Source organism: Anolis carolinensis, chromosome 3, assembly GCF_035594765.1.
Source record: "Anolis carolinensis isolate JA03-04 chromosome 3, rAnoCar3.1.pri, whole genome shotgun sequence".
NCBI lineage: Eukaryota > Metazoa > Chordata > Lepidosauria > Squamata > Dactyloidae > Anolis > Anolis carolinensis.
Genome location: NC_085843.1, coordinates 151,330,780 through 151,345,395, shown reverse-complemented (window position 1 = coordinate 151,345,395; position 14,616 = coordinate 151,330,780). Strand labels below are relative to the sequence as shown.

Here is a 14,616-nt window from a genome sequence, read left to right as displayed (position 1 = left end):
GTCAAATTATGAAAAATCATTGGAGGTCTGGCAGCAGTGCCCTGGCCCTGTGGCCACAAGTCTGCTTTGATCATCTTGTGGGGTGAAGGAGAAAGCATGCAAACTTGGTTCATGTGCTCTCTTCCTTGATTTTAATGGCGGGTAAGAAATAAAATTATTATTAATAATGATATAGATACTGGCATTTATTATGTGCTTTTGAGGAATAAGGATAGTTAAAACATGTCTTAACTGTAGTCCTTGAGCACAGCTAGAGGTTTAATGTATTATTTCTCTGACTGAAGGAGTTAGGTGGTTTTAAATGAAAGAAATGCTTGCTTGTTCAGCAAGGTGAGAAGAGGAAAAACATTCAAAATGTCTCTATTCTGTAATTCCATCATAGGCCATAGTGTGTGATGTTCTGGAACTAAGATTATCAGAAGTTATTTGATTTAATATCTTTCTGAGAACTTTTCTCTATAGAGAGATATTTAGAGACAGAAATTTAGTTCTGTTTCTTTACCATTGATGCCACTTTTGTTTTTGTTTTAATCATAGAATCAGTCATTTCATACAAAACTTTTTAGAAACGATAATACCACAGTTCAGGCCTCCTTAAATGATTGGCTACCCTTCACGCAAGCAAAGAGTCAATGACAGTACTTGCTTCCAATTTTTGGAGTTTTTGACAAAACCTGGATTTCTCAGTGATCTAATCTTGTCCAGGAAATCTCTCACCTGGGTATAATAATGCTTTCAATGAAGCATAATTCAGCAAATCTGTAAATCATAATTTATGATGCCATCTGGTCAAGCACTAATGAATCTGTTGGGGATGTTGATCTAATATATCATTATCACTAGTGAGGGCAAATCATTCTCAAACTTCTTGGATCAAAAAAGTACTGCCAGCTTGTAATGTTTTTGTGGGTTGTGCAACTTTCTATTTCTTTTCAGCAATTCCAGTGGGAAAGAAGTATGAAAGCCTAGCCCTGAATTTGTGAATTTAGAGTTTATATTGGATGCTGAACACTGCAGTTTAATCCAAGGATGGGCAACCCTTCAGATGTTTATGAACTGGAACTCTTGGCACTCTTTGGCAGCATAGCCAGTGGTGAAGAATGCTGGGGCTTGCAGTCCAACAACACCAGGGGGAAAATGTCACATTTTGGCATACTCAAGATTTACTCCTTTTAACTGTGAAAACAATAGAATATGTGCCATCAGGTTAGTAGCCAACATGGGAGCAGGAACAAAGTACTTAGAATGACTCAAGTATTTCCAAAAATCATTCCCAAGTATTTTTTTAAAGTAAGGGGAAACAAAAATCCCCCATAAGAGCCCATTGAAAACTGCATGCTGGTTAACTGTGGAATGTAGAACAAGAGCCTGGGCTGTAATGGCTTGGAGGTAATGACAGTCTAATGACTTGAAAAGTTACACTCTTTATATGGGAAAGGATATTCTTCAAAACATGCTACAATTTTCTTCTAATAAAATTATGCCATTTACGAACAAAATAGGTTCTGTAGGTTTGTTCTTAAGTTGAATTTGTAAATCAGAACAGGTATGTTTTTTAAAGTGTAACTCTAGCCAAAAACATATATTTCAGTCTTGGATAGCATAGGGGTTAGCACACCTGTGATGTTTGTTTTGTTGTCAGTGCCCCTGTTCAGGAGATCTTACCTCACTTTCTGTCCCTGTGATCATTTGATTTTGACAAACTTGGCTTGCTGTGGAAACCAGGATTGGTGATAAAACTTTAGTGAAGACACCTTTTCCCTGTGATAGCTTTTCCTTCCTAGGGATAGATTTCTCTCATTTCCTGTTGTCTCAATCCTGTTCTTCTGTTTCTATTTTCCATTAAGAGATCAAAGTTTCCTGGATCTGTGGTAAAAGATTTAAAAATTGAAGAATAGTGACTAGGTTCTGGAAAAGATTTAGGCACTCACATGTTGATGTCAGGTCCCTTTTTTTAGCCAAAATCCTAAATTGTGGACCCCTGTTTTCTCACCCTTTTTTTCTTCATACCTATCTTATTCAAATATCCCAAAATTCAGGCTAAAATTTTTGCTTTCCCCACTTATTAACATCTAATTGTGTAAATGGCACTGCACAGAGTGTTACAAGTACAACAATAAGAACAACGGTAGCGAGAAACAGCATGGTGTCTAAACTAGCTGTTTCCAAAAAGAAAGACAAAAAACCTGAAGTTACCTCTGAACACACACACACTGACTGAATCCAAGCTGAGACTCAAAGTGCATGCAACATGAACCACACAGTGTGCTTTCTATAGTCTTTTTATCTAGCTATATGTAAGGATGTAAGGACCTTGACTCCTATGGTGAACATACTGTGCAGGATAGGGAAGTATAAATAATCTCCAAGCCACTTTCCCCACTCAGCTTCTCACCTATTATTAGCAGGTGCACCAGAAAAGAAAATGCCTAAGAGGGGCATTTAAACATTCCTTTCTTACACGTGGCAATTCCAATTAGAATCAAGAAAATGCATTCTCAATCTGAAGGAAGTAAGAACAACCTGAGGGGGTGCATATTACTGTATAGTCATATGTAAATCTAGAAATCTTAGTTTTAAAAAAATCAATCCCGCAAAACTTGGTCAACTTATCTACAGGTCAATGTAAGTACTTTGTTTAAAAATGATAAATTCCCTTCGCTAAGTAGAGTAGTGAAAGGTGAGACCTTAGTCCATTGGTACATATTGGTTAATGCATAATTTGACCATGTGTTAAGCCTCAGGCAAGCATTGGAAAGCTGGGTATATTAGAAGTAGAGAAAGCATAAGGAAAGGAATGCAATAGTGTTAATGACATCCACACAAAGCTGCAACTTGTTCAGTACACAAAGGCTTCATTAGATCCCAGGCTCAGATTCTGCAGGACTCTCCTTTTCTGAGGCATTGGTTTTAGCATGATCAGAACAGTGAAGGGATTGAAGCTATAGTTAAACTTTTTTTTATAAGTATTTGAACAGAACTCTCAGGATAGTTTAATTCAAAGATTGTAGTAAAGCACCCAATGGCCCTACACCTGAACACTTCATTGGGTGTGTTTAATGTAATTGGATAGAAAGGGTGATCTGCACTATTTTGGTGCCATGGAAGACAATTTTACCATGTCTGTTGACCTCTCTATTATGTCTTAGGCACAAGACATTCTTTTTTAATCAGGAAGTGGTTTAAAAAAAAGATACTAGGGTTGGGGACAGGAGAAGAAGTTCAGCCTCGTCAATTTGGCAGAGTGTTCTGCTGCCCTTTGACCTGATCTTGTTATCCACTCTTTTTTGGAATCTGTGCAATTTAAATTAGTCAATTGCAACCTAGGTCCAGTCCAATCCATTGTTAAAACTAAATTGATACATCAGGTGGACTTTAGAGTGATGGTCAGTGAAGGCAAAGGGGGTAATTTATTAAGCTTCAGTAAGACTCTGATTTTGTTGCCTGTTTCAACAGAGAAAAGAAGTCCATCCCCTGGTGAGCCTGATAATGCCATCAAGACTGAAATACTAATTGGCTTTGTGAGTCACAATTTATGTGGTCCCATGTGAAGATTGTGAAAATCCGTACTTTTTCTACTTCTTGTGTTTTGAAGAAAAGCTATTTGAGATGCTTTGGCTTTGATTTCTTTTACAACAGAATTTCAGCCTTTTCCTTTGTACCTCTTATGAATCTCTTCTTGGCAATTTCACACGCCGTTCTTGCCTTCAAGATCCATGTGACAGGATTTAAAAAACAAAGAGAAAAGAAGCAGGTTTATTGTGAACTTTTGTGAGTCAGTCATGGCAATGAATCCCATTTCTTGAATTACAGGAGTATCAATGTTTATGGCTCCGGTACACCATCTGCCTTCCTGGAACCCAGTGTATTACAATTCTTTCCTCTTATTTTTACAGAACAAACACAGTTTTGTTACAGCAGACATTTTAAAATCTGTTAATGTGAACATAATGAAAGGGCCATATGTGCTAACGTTTGGCTGGAAAAAACATGTTGGCCATATTTTGGACATGGAGCCTAGAATGAAAATCCATGTGTGATTCATCTAGAGTTTTTTGGTTGCCTTTGTCTGTAGAGTTCCATCTATGCGTCTTCTAGTAAGACTAGGGATATAACGTTTTGTTTTTTTCATGTTCACATGCAAGAATGCAGAATTGCAAATATTCTTGCCATGCAAGCTGAGACTATAAACAAAGGGGGGTGGTTTGTCCAATTTTTCATTTGGGATCTTTTGTACATGTAAATTTCATTTGCCAAAACATTAGATTTGTGTGCAAAATACAGTTTCCTTTCAAATAAATGAAAATTATACAAACTGTCCCAAATGCAAACATTGTTGTTAGCTTTGGTTGTTTTATTTATCTTAGGTTTATTTTATTTGGACAGTGTCTCAGTGTCTCAAGGTGCTCTTTCTGAAAAATAATGAATAAATTGAATTTTTCATGTATCTGATAGGACACAGCTCTTAACATTGGGAGGGAGGGTGCCTTGTGATTATATATACTGTTAAAGATGCTTTTCGTACTACTTGCTTTGGTTGTGTAGTGGTAGGTAATAATCCAGATCAACATAAGGTTCCTTGGATATGCCAAGAATAGACATGTTTCTTAGAAGGAATATAAAAGGAAGTATAGAAGCAAAAGAAACTAGACTTCCTGGGATATCAAATAAATGGGTTCTGAGTCAAATACAAAATTCACAAGATCTCAAAGATGACAAGACCATATTACTTATTGGCACACTTTCAGAAGATGTCAACTGAAAGTTTACACAAGGAAAGGTAACCAGGAAAGTGGATAAAGCTAGAAAATGCAGAAAGGGCTCTCTCATCTAAATATAAAGGAAATAAAAGCCTAGCAACAGAATTAAATGAGATAATATTGCAGATCAATGGAGTACAACACTCCAGATTTCAGGAGTGGACGGAATAATTTTTTTACAGTACTCCCTATGCTAAATATTCCTTGCAAATAGAAAACCAATACAACAGAATGACCCTTTTTATATACAGCTTCCTCTGTGAGTTGTAGGAAATAATCAGAAGCATGATTTCTCACCCATTGCTTAGAAATATGCAGCCCATGTGTCCCTCAGTTTTGAGTCGCATGAGGTAGTCATGAGTGAATCAGTCCATTTCTGGTCCATGTCACTTTCCGTATGTGCTCACACCATATGTCTGTTCCATCTGGTTTTCACCTTACAATTCATACTGAAATGCATATTTTCATAAACATTTCTCCCTCCCATATGTATTTTGAAATATATTTTCAAAATGCATATGTGAAAGGAATATGTTTTTAAAAACAACTATGTATCTAGTATTATACTAACTGGATTTACAGTTCAGTTTATGGAATATTTTATAGCATTATCTTTCAGGTACTGGACAGTACACCTTCATTCTTGTTCTGAGATAAAGCTAGTAGTCAGGGACATCATATAACAAAATACAATAAAATTCAAAAGCCACAAAAGAGCAAAACCTTTATTGGTCAACCAATATGTAAAAAGTTTATCATGCAACGTTTCAAAGCTTTACTGGCCTTTTCATCAGACAAATATATTAAGATTTTTACAGGAGAAAAAAATTATGTTATAGAGTCACAGGCCCTCATTGTGTCTCAGATGTTACTTTCGTGTCTGTAAAGACAACTGGTATAACAGTGAATTTTGGGAACTTTAGATTTTATTGGTCTCATTTTTTAATTAATGGAAAAAGAAAAGAAATTTATTGAATCATGAAACAATGAATTTTGGATATAGATTGCCATGAGTTGTTGGCTAAGATCAACACAGTGAAAACAACACCTTCTTATCCAAGACAGTATATTAGCTATTTTCGCCTATCTTATATAACAGACATAGATAGTCAATGCTCTAGAGATGAATTACTTGTTCTTGTTCTGGCAAGAATGAATACTTTGGTTTCAATAGTAATACTAGGTCGATGTACATTTGATTATACACTTCGTTAGTTTGTAGACACCAGAATGAGTCTTGATAACCATAATATTCCTGAATTCTGCCCAGACTATTTAACTGCATTAGTCTTATTCCAAAATAAAAACAGTACCTTTCAGAAAGTTCAGTTCATGTGGTTGCCACATTTCCAATAAGTGTTCACTAAGCAGTGTTGGATCTTACTATAGTTTGTAATGGGACATCACACATATAATCCCAGTAGTTGATAAAGAAAAATGCTGCATATACAGTAGATGGCCACCCCTTCTGATTCTATATAAAAAAACATTTAAATATTCAGCATATGACTCTTCCACAGCTCTAAATCAATGCAATATTTTATTTCTGAAGTTCTTGGACCTTACTGCAAATCACTATAGCTATAGCACTAGTTCAGAAGGACAGATAGATAGTATTTAAAATAGCATGAAACACTTCTATCTTAGAGAAAGTGTATTTCCACTCATCCTATTAAAATGCTTTAGATGTTTCCTAAGGGCATAAGAATAAACAAGCCTCTACCACAAATAGTTATGTCAGTTCTGTTTTTAATCACAGAACACATCTTCTAATTGAAGAAGACATCCTGATAAAATTATCTTGCTAAAATAAGCAGTTGTTTCATTGTCACCATATTTGCTTCTTCCTGTTTTGAGAAGAGGAAAGAAAACTCAGTATATTCCAGATTAAAATGGCTAAAACATCAATGTGTTTCAACATAATTAGCTGTGGTTACTTTCTCAGTCTTCATAATATCTGCAGCAAAATATTGAGAATGGTACAGAGAGTAGACCATTTTCAAAACAAAGAAATGTCTGTCTAAGGCAAGCCTATATAGTAGAGTTGAGCATGGAAAGTTTTCCTCCATTTCATCAGTTCTTTCATTACTTTAGTTACCTTCGGGAGCATGTAATGGGAAGGTCCTTCCCCATACGAAAATCAGCTCAACACGAAAGCAAGCGGAAGCCAATCCTGGCTCCTCGCCTGCTTTTCAGCATCACAGTTTAATCTTTTTTTAGTATTTCTCCAGCAAACAGAAATAAAACCCTCATTCCCTGAAAACTGCTATCAGTTACCTCTCTTATTCCAGGAGGTCATTACTCTTCCTTACCTGGAAGTGGGAAGCCTCCTTAAAATGTCTTGGAAGAGTGTGCGGCTGTTGTAGACAAACACTTCCTCTAGAATAAGAAATAGCTGTTAGAACTTGCTTGCCTCCTCTAAATGCCTCGGAATGGAAAGAGTGCATGGCTACTGGCATGCATGCATTTCCTCTAGAGTAAGAAACAGCTTTAAGAACTTGCTTGCTTCCTTTAAATGCCTCGGAATTTGTCTTCTTTAAATGCCTTGGAATGGAAAGAGTGCGTGGCTGCTGGCATGCGCAGGTCTCTTCTAGAGTAAGAAACAGCTTTAAGAACTTGCTTGCTTCCTTTAAATGCCTCGGAAAGAGAGAGTGTGTGGTGTGCAGGCCTGGGAGAGAAAGCACATGTGCCTGCCTACAGCCAAGTGCCTCTCCTCTAGAGTAGAACAGATTAAATGCTTAAAATGATAGAAAGGGGAGCCTGGGGAATCCACCCCCCATAATGGGCTGATAGAAAATGAATCTTTCAGAATCCCAGAGCGAAAATATATCTGTCCTTCCAATTTCGGGAGGCTCCAAAAAATGGATCAGGGCCCCCACCGAAAGCTGGGACACAAAATAGGTCAAAGTTTACCTTAAATGCACAACCCTACTATATAGTATCCAACAAAATCTCTTTTTAACTGTACCATTCACATATTATTTGACAGCAGTGTGAAGTCAAGGATGCAGCCATACCTATGTTTCTAAATAACAGTGTCAACCACAATATGAGGCAGAGGAGTCTATCTATCCGTGTTCTTATGTAAGTGGACTCAATTGTTGCTGCATTTCAGAGAATCACAATTTTAATTAGAGGCTTATTTAAATCCCCTCCTTCCATATTGTTTTTTGCTCAGAATTATGCTCCTTTTCAGATTATTTGTTTTTGTTTTTTGTTTTGTTTGTTTTTTAAAAAATTAATCTGTGATATGTTAAACAGATTGTTGCTATTGCTTGTCATTTAATAGTCTTTACAATATGTTGGTTTCCAGTTACTTTTAAATTGTTTTGAAGACATCAAAATGTACAAAGTGACCCACAGTCCTCCTTTGAATCCCAGAAGGCCTAATTTTAGGAATGCAAGTGGATATTAAAGCAGCAATGACATTGCCACCTTTAATTTTAAAAATATAGTATTGTTGTGATCTAATTTCTTTCCGACGTAATGATGTCGGCAAGGTTGTTGCTTTTAATGTATCACTTACAGGATCTGACCCCCTTTACCCTTGCTGTTTTGAAGTAAAGGAAAAGGTGATAGGACATCTGATTATGGAACTCCCGTATGACAATCTGATTCCCTTAGATGGAAAAGAATTAATTCAGACTGTGCATTTGATACAATAGGGCTCAGTTGTATTCATTTCCTCAGTAAAATATCTTTTGCACTTCAAGTGTTGTGCCCATTGTTTTTAAAGACCAAAATCAGTTAGCTAGGCAGCTAAAATGTGATTAATTAAAGCAGCTGTTCAAGGTGCTGACCTTTATTTTCATATTAAGTTTAACACCTTGGATAGCTACATTAATAAATAAATCACAGAATGAATTTTCAGCATTTTCACACTGTTGCTACAGATGTTAGTTATTGTGTAGACGCTACGCAGTGTACTGGGACAATAAGATTGCTCATTTTGTTTCTAATCCTTGGCAATCTGAAAACTAGCTAAAATGTATTTTAGGTGCTACCAATATTATGTTCTTTTTGGTCTCAGAAGAGAGTCAGGAGATGGAAAAAACAAAACATAACAATTTAAAAAACAAAACAAAAAAAACAAACCCCTAGGAGACAACAGTCTTTCCAAAGAGATGCAGGAAAAAAAAATCAAAAGCCTTCTTTTCTTGTTACCTTTGGCTCACAGCTGTTAGTAGTGATAAGAGCAGAAAAATAAACTCCAAATGCTTATTCTTTTTTTCTGTGTTAATTTTTAATTACGATTAGTTTTTTCAATATCTTTTTAGTAGTAAAACGCCATCTTGACAACCGGTATTTTGATATTTTGATAACTGGAACACAGTTGAATGAAATGCTGGATCTTGAATTTTGAAATGGTTCAGAAGAAATGTTGTTCTTTCCTTGTACATAGCATTTTCCCATATTACTTGTTGCTCTTTGCCTCCATGTTGTTTCTGACTTATGGTGGCCTTAAAGCAAATCTTTCATGAGGTTTTATGGCAAGATTTGTTCAGAGGGGATATGCACTGAGAATGAGAGGATATCCATACCAGAACAGATTTTGGAACCGTGATCAATCTTGTCTTACCCAGAGATGTAGCCAAATGTCTGTCTCTGTCTGTCTATCATTTATCTACCCACCTATCTACTGTACATTGAAAGCAGATTGCGAATGGTTTTATCTCAAGACCATAAACAGTTGAAGATATTGTACCTATCCCTGTTTCTAACATTTTCATTAGAGTGACATTTTGAGCACATACTGACTCATTCACAAGTCTGATTAGCGTTTGCAAATTGTATTGACTGCTTAGGGCATCTGTCCTGTAAGACTAACCTTTATTTAAAATTTCAGGATAGGATTTTATAGGCTCCAGTTATTTTCTTCAGTGAGTTAGCATTTGCAAAGTCTTATGCTGAAATAAGAATCTTTTTTAATATAATATGAAACCATGAAATTTGATAGCAGTATGAATGCAAAATAATATCTGTGTCAATGTGTATCTACTACAAGAAGACTGAAAAATATGTAATATGATTGTATTTGTTCTGGAATTAAATTGTATGTTATAAAAACTATTGGAAAACCTGTAATTTTGTCAGGTAATTAAGAAATAATGAAATGTATGAGTGAAGTTAAATGTTAGTTGACTGTTGACACAAAGAAGAACGGCCATATGAATATTCTACTAGAGCAGTGGTTCTCAACCTGTGGGTTCCCAGATGTTTTGGCCTTCAACTCCTGGAAATCATAACAGCTGGTAAACTGTCTGGGATTTCTGAGAGTTCTAGGTCAAAACACCTGGGGATCCATGGGTTAAGAACCACTTTACTAGAGTAAGCACAGTGTTCATATTTTTGCCCCTTTGTTAGGGAATTACTGCTATCATGGTTAAGCAGGTTTGGAATAGAGGAAAGCCCCTACTTGGCTCAAACAGACATTTTCTTGTGTCAGATTACTGAAACATATGTGAAATATATTATACTGTGACCATTTAAAAATTGTCTGGGTACGGTGGGTGGGGGGTGGGAAGAATGGCACGAGTGTTTCCTTCTCCATAACTCACAGGTCCAATTTTCCTCCAGAACAGCAAGGGAGAGGCCAAAGACCCATTGTTGGGATCTGTGGACCAGCCCGCTGTAAGGAAGGAAAATTTTCAGGTAACAACCATGTTTTCTTTTTCTTGCATTTTATACTTAAGTGTTTTTGAGCTTCCTGATTAAACTACAGTTTGTGCCCATGTTTACACAAGGGCCTCGGGTATAGATTCATTGTTATGTGAAAGCTCTGGGTGGCTGTCACAGGTATTGGTTCTGACAACTGTGACAGCCTCCTACAGACAGCCCCTGGCAGCCTTTGCTCCATACTGACCATTTGTGTACTCATCCTACATGAATGCTATCCATTTGTATATCTGTGGGTTTTCCCCTTTGCAGCAGCAGAGAGGAACAAAGGGGCATGCTTGTTTCTTATTGTTGCAAAAAAACAAACAAAAAAAACCCACTAGGCACTGCTGGAGGGTGATTAAGCAGAAAAACAGGTAGATTGGTCGAAGCATGAGTCAGGGCTACAATCCTATGTTTCTTGGCCATTGTTTTTCTCCAAAACCATTTGTATACAAATCTTTTTTAATGTTATAAAATCTCAATAATCACTCTGGTCCTTTCACATTTTTGAACATTCCTAGATCAGCTAGGATTAGATCTACTAAATATCAAGTATTCATTATATTTGAAACAATTTATGTAATATCCATTTTGAAAAGTGGAGAATTCGCTAACAATTAGAGGCAAATAGAAGTTAAAAACATTGTTCCCTATAGCTGATGAATTAAGATGTTACACAGTTAAGTATACTTAACCAAATTAACTCTCCTGACCTGATCCTTCATAATCTGAAGGAAATGCCTTGCTTTCATGATTAGCGGAATGGACCTCCTTCTACACATGGAGCTAAAGCCTCGTAAAGTAGGTTGGGAAGGGAATCACCAAATCATGTCTAACGACCTCATCAGAAGGGTGAATTCGGCAGCATGTGCCCGTTTGACTATACTTTTACAGCGGAGCCTGATGGCTCCCATACCATGACGCACTGCAACTTTGAGCGGGGCTCTATCATAAAGGGCAAGATGACTTGGTGCATGCTGCTGCCACAGCAACATGAAAGACTATCCATATTGCCCTGGATCAACAAGGGGAAGCCAGGTGCTGAACACTTCTTCTCATGGGATGGGGATTCGGGTGAGCCAGTCGATCTGTTGAGATTACAGTAACACTTTTTATGAGCTCTTAAGAATCTATACTGAATGAAGGACAATTATCTAGCTTTACTCATCTATAATTATTCCATAGTCATGATTTCTACTTAGGGCCTAATTACACAGGACAAATGAGCTGGTGTTAGGGGTGAATGGACTCTGTGGCATCCACATGACATCCAGGATTCATTCACTTTAACACAGCCTTGTTCTGGCATGGGATAAAGCTTCAGACATTGCCAACACTTTATACCAATGCAAATAGTGTCCTGTTTGGAAGTATGCATAGTTGTTTACACAGCCATCCCTCTTTCCCTGGGTTTGGGCAGCCCAGGTACAAAGAATAGCATTTACCTTCCCCCCTGCCAATTAGGTCTTAGTGGCAAACTGATGGTGGTCATTGCTCAGCCGCTATAGTAATGTTTGCCAAAGTGGCAGGGCAGTTGTCTTGCTTCATTAGTCTGGTTAGCACCATTACAGGCATTGAGCAGCAACCACTGCAAGGTAGGCTGGTGATCCAGCAGTACCAAACTAGTTCCATTGTTTCTGGGCCAGGAAGATACCACTCAGAAACTGAGCTAGCTTAGTGTCATTCAATCTACCACCCCTGAGCTGGTTTGGAGGCTGAGCCATGTGGACCTCAGCAGCACTGATCTGGAATATTTCACAAGTCACTATTGCCATTGTTTCTCAAAAGCTATTGCAGTTTCTAGCTTGATGGCTTCTTAGTCACAAATATGACAATATTACCACAACTGTGACACTATTGCCACTTCACCAGCGATCAGGTACGTGGGGAGAAGGAGGTCCATTCTTTTAGCCAGCAGAATAGGAGAAAACATTTACCATATTCAGTTGAAAGCCAGACCCAAATACTAGTTCTCACCATAGTCCCCACTGAAATCTAGGTAGTTATCAAGTGTTTGAAAAGCCCTCCCCCACCCAAGATTCCCGCCTGGCTTGCATCCTGAACCAGGCTGGCTTCCCTTCTCTCAGCTGTCAAATGGTGCGCTCAGCTTTCCGCAAGATCTTCCTCGATCGCTCTTTTGTTTTGCAGATGCTTGCAAGGAAGGTTTTTTGGGACAGGAAAGGTGTGCTTCTTGCAAAACCTTAGAAGAGCACCTTCTTCGCAAGCATCTGCAAAACCTCCCTCTCTTCTCTAAGTCTGCCATTTTCTCCACCCTTAGATTTGTAACAAAAGCATCAATTTCCCTCCAGCATTTGTTATTTCAACCATTATTAATAGTAATCATTTTATGCTATTAATTGTGACAAAAGAAAATAGAAATGAACTATATTCCCTACTAAGAAACCCCTCAAAAGATCAGGTGATAGAGGGGCAGCTTCCCGAGATTTCATTAAAGACCAATGTGTTGGCAATAGATTTAAACCACTGTAGATCCAATCCAGCGGGAGCACCAACCAATGTAAGGCAATGTATGTGAAAGAGTGCCCCGTCTTAATTAGCATGGGAAAGTGTGAATGTTTGTCTTCAGATACCTTAGGTCATTCCTGATTGGTTTTATACAAAAACCTATCTCTCCCTCCAAAAACCTGAAAAACAAATTCTAGATTTATTGCCAATTGGATTTCTAATCTAACCTTCCTAATTGCTTTGCTTAACTGCAAAACAAAAACACCTCACCCAATATAAATATGCAGATTCCAGACAGCTCCCTTTAATAACATAGGACCTGCACATAGAACTCATTTTGTTCACGCTACTTATTTATACCAAGATCAATTGTAATTAAAGATGGATTCACTTTCAAAAGAAGCACTTTGTCTGATTCTTTTCATCGGAACAAGCCAGTATTTCTTGGCATTAGGACTTGACAGAATTTTCCCATACATTATATATTCTTTATAACAATGAACTTGGCAGGCTGCAATATTTTCGCAGTTGTTCTCCCTGACAATAAAACATTTTTATAATAATTTTATAAAATATTTTTCATATAATTGCAGCAACAACTAGCTAACTCTCTCCTAATGCAAATTATTAATAATATCATTGTCTGGATGGACAATGAACTTAGTTTTTCATGGGATCCTCCTTGTATTTTTTGCTTTTTCTAATAAATATGTCCTGTAAAAGATTGGAATGGATCACAAGAAAATAAGTACTGTACACCATTTGCTTAATTTAAAGACATTTCATTTGTTTCAGGCTTTCCTTTCATCCAGTTTCAGAATTGAAACTAAAACAAAACTCCACTATAAACTTCAAAATGCTATAGGATATTGAGCAAGATTTGGAAAGTTAATGTGCTACTGCTATATCCCAAAAGCAATTTAATACGAGGAAAGTCTATAAAAGGCAGATAGGCACATATATCCCTTTAAATGCTCACCTTCCCAAATTATTTGCTCCCATACCGTTCAAAAATGTGAAATTTGATAAACATACAATTCATGATTCTCTGATTAGGAAATGTCCAGAAGTGGTATTTATTTACTACTATCACACAAAATTTACAACATGGATTTGGCCTCAACATAGAAGATGACACCAGAAGTGAACAAATAAATCATATACTAGATAAAATATTCATCACTGAGGTTGCATTCACTTTCAGGTACTTGCATGAATTGTTGCTTCATTTCTATTTAGGATTATATATCTCAGATTTCAGATTATCAGATGAATTTAATAGTATTTGTTTATAAGCATTCATGAATGGTGAATTCAAAATATCATATCAATATTATTGTAACATCAAAAGTTGGAAGTACATACAAATTATTTTTGGACAATGTGATATAGGATGGAGAGAGTGTTCATTCATAAATAAATGCAAGAAAAACACATTTTGAATCCTTCTAACATGCTTTATGTTACATTCATTCTGGTGGAAGAATGCATCAGTATTAATTTTTTAAGATGATCCAAGGGTGAATTTTACCTTCCTGATTTTAAATAGATTAGCAGGGGTTCTGTTGTGCAGATTCACAGGTGCTAGGCTGAAGCACCCTCCAAAGTAGGAATCTGAAGAATATTTGGAAATATTTTGAATATTTAAAAATGGTCATATCACATATTTCTTGAACATTAGGAAACCCTAACCCAGTGGCACAGTGGGTTAAACTGCTGAGCTGCTGAACTT

At 36.9% G+C, this 14,616-nt stretch overlaps 1 protein-coding gene across 11 annotated transcripts in view; it reads left to right on the top strand.

The window, feature by feature from the left end:
* The window catches only part of LOC100555004 (protocadherin-17), a 192,807-nt gene that overhangs the window by 164,416 nt on the left and 13,775 nt on the right, over positions 1-14,616 (top strand). For 5 of the 11 annotated variants that reach the window (XR_010004412.1, XR_010004413.1, XM_008106832.2 and 2 more), the window contains one exon: positions 10,338-10,412. The exons of 3 other annotated variants lie outside the window; for them this stretch is intronic. Coding sequence is in view for 3 of the 8 variants with exons in the window: in XM_008106832.2 (XP_008105039.2) it covers positions 10,338-10,412 (75 nt within the window). In the remaining 5 variants the exon portion in view is untranslated. Of the gene's footprint in view, positions 1-10,337; positions 10,413-14,616 lie in introns of those variants that run through there. 3 more of the 11 variants (XR_010004414.1, XM_008106841.3, XM_008106837.3) reach the window with 2 other exon arrangements.